Source organism: Bufo gargarizans, chromosome 6 (genome assembly GCF_014858855.1).
Source record: "Bufo gargarizans isolate SCDJY-AF-19 chromosome 6, ASM1485885v1, whole genome shotgun sequence".
NCBI lineage: Eukaryota > Metazoa > Chordata > Amphibia > Anura > Bufonidae > Bufo > Bufo gargarizans.
The window spans coordinates 25,878,366-25,888,022 of record NC_058085.1 but is presented as its reverse complement, the minus strand read 5'-3'; the positions used below and the strand labels follow the sequence as shown (position 1 = coordinate 25,888,022).

General features: G+C 43.8%; 1 protein-coding gene across 1 annotated transcript; it reads left to right on the top strand.

Annotated features, from left to right (window-relative positions):
- Nucleotides 1-914: 914 nt before the first annotated feature.
- Nucleotides 915-2,598, top strand: LOC122940431 (E3 SUMO-protein ligase ZBED1-like). The gene is made up of 2 exons (XM_044297108.1): nt 915-1,816; nt 2,017-2,598. Exons 1-2 carry the CDS (start codon nt 1,118-1,120, stop codon nt 2,503-2,505), a joined length of 1,188 nt encoding a protein of 395 aa, XP_044153043.1. The 5' UTR covers nt 915-1,117; the 3' UTR covers nt 2,506-2,598.
- Nucleotides 2,599-9,657: the final 7,059 nt, after the last annotated feature.

The window sequence follows — 9,657 nt, the reverse complement described above, 5'->3', positions numbered from 1 at the left end:
CCTGCGCAGGTGCCACGTGCCAGCCAGACTCTGCCACCTTGTTGTGACAGGTAGGTGACCATCACACAGATACACCACTCACAGAGACTGCAGCTGGTCACTGCCTGTTATTACCGTACCTAAAAAAAAAAATTGTGTCACCTCACCTGTCCGTTTTTCCTCACTCCTCAGGCTCAGTCCAGTCCACCACAGGCAGGAGGAGAATCGCTCCACCACCAGCAGCCAGCAGTGTTACTTTTTCTGTTGATCTCGTGGCAGGCTTTAGGCTTAGTCACTCAAATTCAAGACTTGTGTCATCCCTACTCACAAATTCACATAGATGCCTGGCATGCATTGCATTTGCTAGTAAATAAAAATGGCAGAAGTAGAACAAAAGGAACGAGAGATAAAAAATGCACCTAGCTTTTTAAAAGCAAACATCTGGGAACATTTTGGCTTTTATGAAAAAAGTAGGAAGCACGAATTGGACAAGTCATACGCTGTGTGTAAAATCTGTCACACAAAAATTAAATATCTAGGGAATACTACTAATCTGAGAAACCACGTCAGCCGTTTTCACCCAGAAATGCTAAAACCTACCACCACCACCACCACCACCACCACCAAGGAAATGAACCCAGATCAGCCAAGAATTGATGCAATGTTACAGTCAACTTTGCCGCCCAACTCTGAAAAGGTAAAGAGAATAACAAAAGCTGTGGCAGCTTTCATAGCGAAGGACCTGCGCCCTTACTCTGTTGTGGAAAACAGTGGGTTTCGCTACCTTTTGAAGACGATAGAGCCGCGTTACAAGATCCCGTCACGAAGTCACTTTACAGAAAACGTCATACCTGCACTCTACCACGAAACCAAAGCTAAGATAATTGCATCAATGAGCCAAGCAAGTCGAGTTGCAATAACGTGTGATTCCTGGACTTCAGTCACGACAGAGTCTTATGTTACAATAACAGCACATTACGTTAGTAAGGACTGGCAGATTTTGTCGCATGTACTGCAAACGAGAGCCATTTATGAGTCTCACACGGGTGCTCATCTGGCAGAGCTACTTTCTCATGTTGTGGAAGAATGGCAGCTGTCCGATAAATCTGTAGTGCTTGTGACCGACAACGCGTCAAACATGATAGTTGCAGCTCAAGTTGGAAAATTCCCCCATGTGAAATGCTTCGCCCATACACTGAATCTTGCATCCCAGCGAGCGTTGAAAGTGGCCACTCTCTCTAGGCTTCTTGGCAGAGTACGTCGGATATCCACATTCTTTCACCGCAGCACTAGAGCAAGCCACTGTCTAAAAGAGAAACAGAAATGTCTTGGCCTGAAGAATCATAAGCTGATAACTGATGTGGCAACAAGATGGAACAGTGCATACGACATGGTCGAGAGGTTCTTGGAACAACAACCTGCAGTCTGTGCCACCTTGCTGTCTCCAGAAGTCAGAAGAGGAGAGTCCGATCTCTGCACTCTAAACGAAACAGATGTGTCAAATGCAGAGGACGCCGTGAGTGCATTAAAGCCAATGAAGGATGCAACCATGCTGATGTCAGAAGAGCGCAATCCAACAGTTTCTCTCATTGCCCCTATAAATGCACAACTTCTCCAGAGCATGACAGACACGATGGGAGACACACCCATGATCCATGAGATCAAGAATTCTATTAGAACAGATCTCCAGAAGAGGTACAGCAGTGAGGCCGAGAAGAAGATCCTTCATACAGCCTCTGCACTGGATCCTCGCTTTAAGGGACTGCCTTTCATCCTCACAGATGAAGAAAGATTGGAGATATTTAAAGGAGTCACTGAGGAAGCTGCATCCTTGGAGGTAATTAAATTAATTTGAAGAATTCCATCATGTTTCTTCTTGAAACGACAGTAGCACTACCACGCTTCTGAATCTGATGCGGTGCGGGAACTGTACTGTCCGTTTCCTGTGCTTTTTCATCACCCCATCAGAATCAAAGGCATTGACATTTGTGTTTTTACTTATTGTTTTTTTTCCGTTTCTTTTTTGTTCAAACACAGATTACATCAGATGAGAGTGAGAGGACACAAGAGGATCATCAAGTGCCTAGAAGAAAACAAACTCTGGAAGAAGAGGACAGTTCACCCATCGAAGACAACCATTCTGAATCTCCACCATCTCCTCCCAAAAAGGCCAGATCGCTGCTCGTGAGTTTGCTGGGACAGTCTTTCACTGACACTGAAGGTACAATAGAACCCAAAAAGACCCCCTATGCCAAGGCTGAAGAGGAAATGGAAAACTATTGTAAAGCCCCACCTCTGCCTCTCACTGAGGACCCTTTGAACTGGTGGCGTGAGCATGAGGTCATATTTCCCCTCCTTTCTCGGCTGTCAAAGCAATACTTGTGTATCCCAGGTACAAGTGTGTCTGCAGAGCAGGTTTTCTCCACTGCAGGAGATGTGGTAACTGCAAAAAGAAGCGCCCTCAAACCAGACCATGTAGATCAATTGGTGTTCTTACAGAAAAATCTACATGTTCCAAAATGCTGAGCAGTGTTTTTAATTTTATAGATTTTGTTTATAGCATTGTCTCTGCCACTGAAATTTTTTATTTCTCTGTCTCCCCTGCCAGTGCCAGACTCCCCTTTTCCCTTCCCCTCCCCTTTTCCCCCTTCCCCTTCCCTTTTCCCTTCCCCTCCCCTTTCCCTCCCCCCCTTCCCTTTTTCCTCCCCTTTCCCTTTTTCCTCCCCACCCCTCCCTCACGACTAGTTACTCCAACTCCATCCCTGTCATTGTCAACAAGACCAGTTACTTAACGGTTAACGCCAGTTATGCCACTCTCGTCCTCAACGGAACGCACTCAGTCACTGTGACTGACTGACTGGTGGGGTGCCGTCGTGGCACTGGCAGTCAGACTGGCAGTGACCGCCTGCAGGTGACTGGCAGTGGTCGGCAGGTCGTGGCAATTGCAAACGATCAATGAATGTAACATTTTGTTATAATATGTATATTTGTAATTGTATAATATCATATATTCTAAGTTCACTGTGATGATTAATCAGAATATATGATATTATTCTAGCTTTTAGCAGCACTGGAGTGGAGAGGAGATGGAGAATGGTTTTCTATTATGCGACTGTCCGTCCGATCCATTTTGTATTTTTACACTGACGTGTTTTTTGGTGTTTTCCCAATGTGTCTGTCATGCTCTGTGAATTTCTGACTCTGTTTAGGGGTTTAACCTTCAACCAAAAGAATTCTGTATTTAATTCCAGACAACTGACGCCCGCCAAGCCACCAGAGGAAGGCAAATCCTTGAAAGAATAAATTGAAACTTAAAACCTGGAGTAAATCTTTATTGGATCACACAAATACACATTCACACAAACCAAAAAAACACACACCGACCTTCTGACATCATGTCTGACTATGGTGGCTGTGCCACATTGCCCGTCCTGTGGCCTGCCCTTTACCATTATGATTCAGTGAGGAGGATGTGTGTTTATTTTTTTTCTGGTATTCTGTGGTGTGTGTTTGTGATCCCATAAAGATTTGTCCAAGGTTTTCAGATTCAGTTGAAAATGTATTCTGTCAAGGATTTTCCAGCTTCCTCTAATGGTGGCATGGCTTGGCTTCAGTTGATGTATCGTGGTAGAGTGCTTGCTGAGTGCTCAGTGCAGGTAACGTTTTCTGCAAAGTGACAACTCTGAGAGCTTATAGCACTGATCTAGACGTACTACCCATCTGGTGGTGGTGCTGGTGGTGGTGCTGGTGGTGGTGGTGCTGGTGCTGGTGGTGCTGGTGGTGGTGCTGCTCCTGCTGCCAAAACAATCACGGTGAACCAGGAAGTTCTGCAACACAGACAACTTGAACACACTGTGTGACAGACAGTTCCTGACTGGCAAACATCACAGTGAGTGAACCTACAGACGTGGACAAAATTGTTGGTACCCTTTGGTCAATGAAAGAAAAAGTCACAATGGTCACAGAAATAACTTTAATCTGACAAAAGTAATAATAAATTAAAATTCTATAAATGTTAACCAATGAAAGTCAGACATTGTTTTTCAACCATGCTTCAACAGAATTATGTAAAAAAATAAACTCATGAAACAGGCATGGACAAAAATGATGGTACCCCTAACTTAATATTTTGTTGCGCAACCTTTTGAGGCAATCACTGCAATCAAACGCTTCCTGTAACTGTCAATGAGACATCTGCACCTCTCAGCAGGTATTTTGGCCCACTCCTCATGAGCAAACTGCTCCAGTTGTGTCCGGTTTGAAGGGTGCCTTTTCCAGACTGCATGTTTCAGCTCCTTCCAAAGATGCTCAATAGGATTGAGGTCAGGGCTCATAGAAGGCCACTTTAGAATAGTCCAATTTTTTCCTCTTAGCCATTCTTGGGTGTTTTTAGCGGTGTGTTTTGGGTCATTGTCCTGTTGCAAGACCCATGACCTGCGACTGAGACCAAGCTTTCTGACACTGGCTAGTACATTTCTCTCTAGAATTCCTTGATAGTCTTGAGATTTCATTGTACCCTGCACAGATTCAAGACACCCTGTGCCAGACGCAGCAAAGCAGCCCCAGAACATAACAGAGCCTCCTCCATGTTTCACAGTAGGGACAGTGTTCTTTTCTTGATATGCTTCATTTTTTCGTCTGTGAACATACAGCTGATGTGCCTTGGCAAAAACTTCGATTTTTGTCTCATCTGTCCACAGGACATTCTCCCAGAAGCTTTGTGGCTTGTCAACATGTAGTTTGGCATATTCCAGTCTTGCTTTTTTATGATTCGTTTTCAACAATGGTGTCCTCCTTGGTCGTCTCCCATGTAGTCCACTTTGGCTCAAACAACGACGGATGGTGCGATCTGACACTGATGTTCCTTGAGCATGAAGTTCACCTTGAATCTCTTTAGAAGTCTTTCTAGGCTCTTTTGTTACCATTCGGATTATCCGTCTCTTAGATTTGTCATCAATTTTCCTCCTGCGGCCACGTCCAGGGAGGTTGACTACAGTCCCATGGATCTTAAACTTATGAATAATATGTGCAACTGTACTCACAGGAACATCTAGTTGCTTGGAGATGGTCTTATAGCCTTTACCTTTAACATGCTTGTCTATAATTTTCTTTCTGATCTCTTGAGACAGCTCTTTCCTTTGCTTCCTCTGGTCCATGTCGAGTGTGGTACACACCATATCACCAAACAACACAGTGATTACCTGGAGCCATATATATAGGCCCAATGGCTGATTACAAGGTTGTAGACACCTGTGATGCTAATTAGTGGACACACCTTGAATTAACATGTCCCTTTGGTCACATTATGTTCTGTGTTTTCTAGGGGTACCATCATTTTTGTCCATGCCTGTTTCATGAGTTTATTTTTTTACATAATTCTGTTGAAGCATGGTTGAAAAACAATGTCTGACTTTCATTGGTTAACATTTATAGAATTTTAATTTATTATTACTTTTGTCAGATTAAAGTTATTTCTGTGACCATTGTGACTTTTTCTTTCATTGACCAAAGGGTACCAACAATTTTGTCCACGTCTGTATAACACAGTCACTGTCACACTGACTGTGTTATAGGTTCACTGACTCACTGTGATGTTTTACAGTCAGGAACTGAAGTGCTCCTTTTTTTGTAGGTACTGTTTAATATTATATAATATATAATATATATTATATGGTAAAACTATTGTAAAACTTATAAACTAACTGCACCAGCCAGGCCAGCACAACAGTTTAATGTTACAGAGACACTGACAGTACTGTTTTAAATAAATACTGTTGTCTGCTGCACTGTTTTGTTCATTCAGACTTTGCTATATGATATGCAGGGAACTTGGTATGATTTGTTTAAATAGCAGATACAAATAAATATTTTTGTGCAATTTCTGACTGATTGAATTAATTTTTTGATGTAAAATTGAAAAACAAGGGGACTTGGGTAATAATCTTGATGCATCGTGATGCATCGCCGAATCGAATCGAATCGTGGACTTGATAATCGTAATCGCATCGAATCGTGAGACGAGTGAAGATGCGCAGCCCTACCACGATGTAGAGGCTTCCTCCTCAAAGGGATATTTCCTCTTAAAATTTTTGGTTATAAAGGCCTTCCTATCTATTTTTTTCCACTCCTTTTCTATTAGGGCTGTTATGCTTTTATGTAAGGAAAAACATCTTCTTTTCTTCTCACGTAATCCTTCAAAGACTGCATCCGCAACTGATCTGTCTTCCTTAACGTCCTCTAGCTCTAGAGTAGCCCTAATAGTTTTAAGTAGTTTATCCGTGTCACCTACTGGGAATATAAATTTCTTCTCACTGTCCTCTTCTGAGGAAAACTAATCCTTGGACCTTTCATCCCTATCATCTTCACTATCACCTGAAGATTCCACCTCTGAATCCACCCGTTCCTCTGATTTTTTTGACTTCTTAGAAGTTTTAAGGGAATCTTTAACCTCCGACCTAATCAAGGCCCCAATATCCTTCATAAAATTTGGGGATTCCTCTGCCAGCGTCCTCTCGATACACTGCTGGCACAACTTTTTAGGATAGGAAAACGACAAGGGGCATCTACATAAGGCACATTCTTTGTTTTTCCTTTTCACCATGACTTTCTTAGGCGCCATCTAAGGAAAAAAACGGCATATACATAACCACAAATCAGTATTCTCTAATACCAGCAATTCTGTCTCCATTTCTTCCGACCTCTTGTCCTCCTCCATGTTACTCCTAGGGGCATAGAGGTCACAAATTTAAGCTGAAGCAGGGAACAGCACCTCTCCTTAGAGAGTGCCACATGTTCCCTGGGAGCCGATTGTGCCAGAAACCATCGTTGTTTTAGGTCCTCACCAGTAGCCGATCTTCCTCTGCAGCTTTTATTTCCGGTCACCAGTGACGTCATTCCCTGCGACTTCCGGTTTCTGGCGTGTTCCACTGCTCCTGGGTCAGTCTGCAGCCTCCACGTGCGCGCCCTGGAACACTGCCCTCTGGCATGTTCCCCCAGCAGCCGCCACCATCTGTACTGCGGCCCCCACGGGGTCTCACTCCTCTGAGGGACCCGTGCAAATAGCCCTGAAGATCGAGGAATGTCCCGGACCATCCCTCGATCTTCTAAGAGAGAAGGACCCGGCAGGCACCCAGTCTCCTGGGCTGGTAAGCCCGCATGACCCTCTAGGCTTTCCTAGGATTTCCTGGTCAAGGGTCCCTAGAAAAAAGCTACAAGTCTCCTGCTCCAGGGACAGGAAACCTCACTGAGGTGAGAGAGTGGCTCCACCTTTTTTATGCTACAGGCTTCCTGTCCATGGAGGCGGAGCCATCTCTCAGTGGTGCTGTCATGGGGAGGGGGAAAATAAATAAAAAAATCGCCATGTGAATAGCGCCATTGACTTCAATTCATTCTAAAAACAGCTGTGTGCCATTTTTCACTGTTGTGTGAATGTAGCCTTATCCTACAGCCTTTCCCGATTACACAACTACATATAGCGCCAAAGAATAATCCTGTGACCCGAACATCATCACTGCAGCTAGGACACTGTGCACACCGAGGTCTCTTCTAATCTCAGTCCTGTCACTGTCAAGTAAACAAACTGCATGGCCCACACCATAACAGCTTCCTTTTTTCATGCATTTATATTAAAGGAGTTGTCTCATAAATGGAGCCCCGAAAGTGGTGGAGGGTGCACTGTGCATGCGCAGCACTGGCTCAGCTATTTCCGTCAGGCGCATAGAAGTGAATGGGAATGGTGGCCGGTAGGGATCGACCGATTATCGGTTTTACCGATATAATCGGCTGGTATTGAGGATTTTGACTGTTATCGGTATCGGCATCTATTTTGCCGATATTCCGATAACGTATTGGGAACACAGATTGCGCTGCTGTCAGCGCTCTCCGTGTTCCCTCAGCAGCACAGGGGAGAAGGAAGCAGTGTCTCCCTCCCCCTGTGCTGCTGCTGCTGCCGCTGCCACCAATAAGAGGACAGGGGACAAGAGGAGGGGCGTGTCTATGGCTAATGCGCCACCAATGAAGATAACTGTCTCATTCATTCATATACAGGAGGCGGGAGCTGGCTGCAGAATCACATAGCTGGCTCCCGACCTCTATGAGCGGTAGCTGCGATTTGCGGTAGTTAACCCCTCAGGTGCCGCGGATCGCAGCTAACGCTCATGGAGGTCGTGGGCCGGCTATGTGATTCTGCAGCCAGCTCCCGCCTCCTGTATATGAATTCATGAGAGATTTATCTTCATTGGTGGCGCAGTGCACCCCCCCCCCCAAGCCCCAAGGAAAAAAAATTAAAAAAAATAAATAAAATGCACCAAAATATTAAGTATAAAATGAAAAAGAAAGATTTACAAAAATAAAAACCTACACGTTAACAATAAACATTCATTTTCAGCAGATTTGTGTAGGAATTATATATTTTTTTTTAAATGAAAATTCACAGAATATCGGTATAAATTATCGGCCTGAAAGTTCACAAATTATCGCTTAGACCGGGCGCTGTAAAAAGCGGCGGCCCATCCTAAGGCCCCTTAGTGACTGCATTAAAAAGGCATATGGGTGGTCACTAAGGGGTTAATAACCCCATTGATAGCATGTCAAGGCGTGTAGGTGAATTTTTTAATGCACGTGTAAGAAATACAGATTTTTAAGAATTTTTAGGAAAATAATGTAAGCTATATGTTGTATTGGTATCCTGTTCTCAGCAACTTCCTGGTAATTAGTGCCTATACTTGTCCTCTCAGGTACTGTACTGTCAATTATCTAAAGAATGGAGAGAGAGAGGGAAAAAACCTGGAGGGTCCAGAGCAAAGACAGGGACTGGAGAGACACAAGAAGACCTCTGTATAGTAACTACACTGTACTGTAGAGGGATAGCAATTTGTGGTTTAGTTACCAAATGGTCTTGGGAGTAACTTTATTATTAGTAGTAATTATTAGTCATTGTTTTTGTGTACAAGTCTCTCCGTATGTGAGATTTATGTTTGTTCCTTTATACTTTCATATATACTCATCAATAATAATAATTGTAATATCATTATTCCCACATTGCAGAATATATCTATTTTTTATTCTATTTGTAGAAGCAGAATCTTAGAGACCTCTCTGCGTTACTTAGTGGTCACTACTCACCTGGGCGGTTATCTGTAGGAATGTCCTCTGTACTCTGCTCATCACCCCTCACATAGGTCTCTGTAGGATTTATATTGTTCAGATCTTCACCCGGATTCACAAGCTGTGAAAGAAATATTGTAGAAGTCATCAGACGGATGGAGAAGTCGTGTGGAAGGTTTTATATGACCTGAAAAGACAACCAAAAATGACCGGACAGCAGGAGTTATCTGACCCAAATATCTGCAGGTCTCCTGTATAAATCCAATCTGATTGCTTCATTATGCCAACCAGTTTACAATGCAGGGAGAGTAGCCCTTATATTCCATCCCTAACATTACATTGTGTATATAACATTACATTGTTTGTGCACCTGTTGCCCTTGCTGGCCGCCCCAGGACTGTGAAGCCGGTAAGCCAAAGTTCTTTGAGTCCATGGCTTGTTTACCTCCTAGGAATGGGCATAATCATCTGCTCTGCTGCAGACACATCACCTCTAAAGCCAGTCATTGGCTGCAGTAAAGCAGGTGACCATGCCTGTGCCGGCGAGGAAGCAAACACCATTTACTGGAAGATG

Excerpts from the sequence above, each read along its gene's own strand:
- LOC122940431 (XM_044297108.1), top strand. The coding sequence starts at position 1,118 with ATGATAGTTGCAGCTCAAGTTGGAAAATTCCCCCATGTGAAATGCTTC. Across the intron at positions 1,817-2,016 it reads AGGAAGCTGCATCCTTGGAG|ATTACATCAGATGAGAGTGA; the intron begins GTAATTAAATTA and ends GTTCAAACACAG.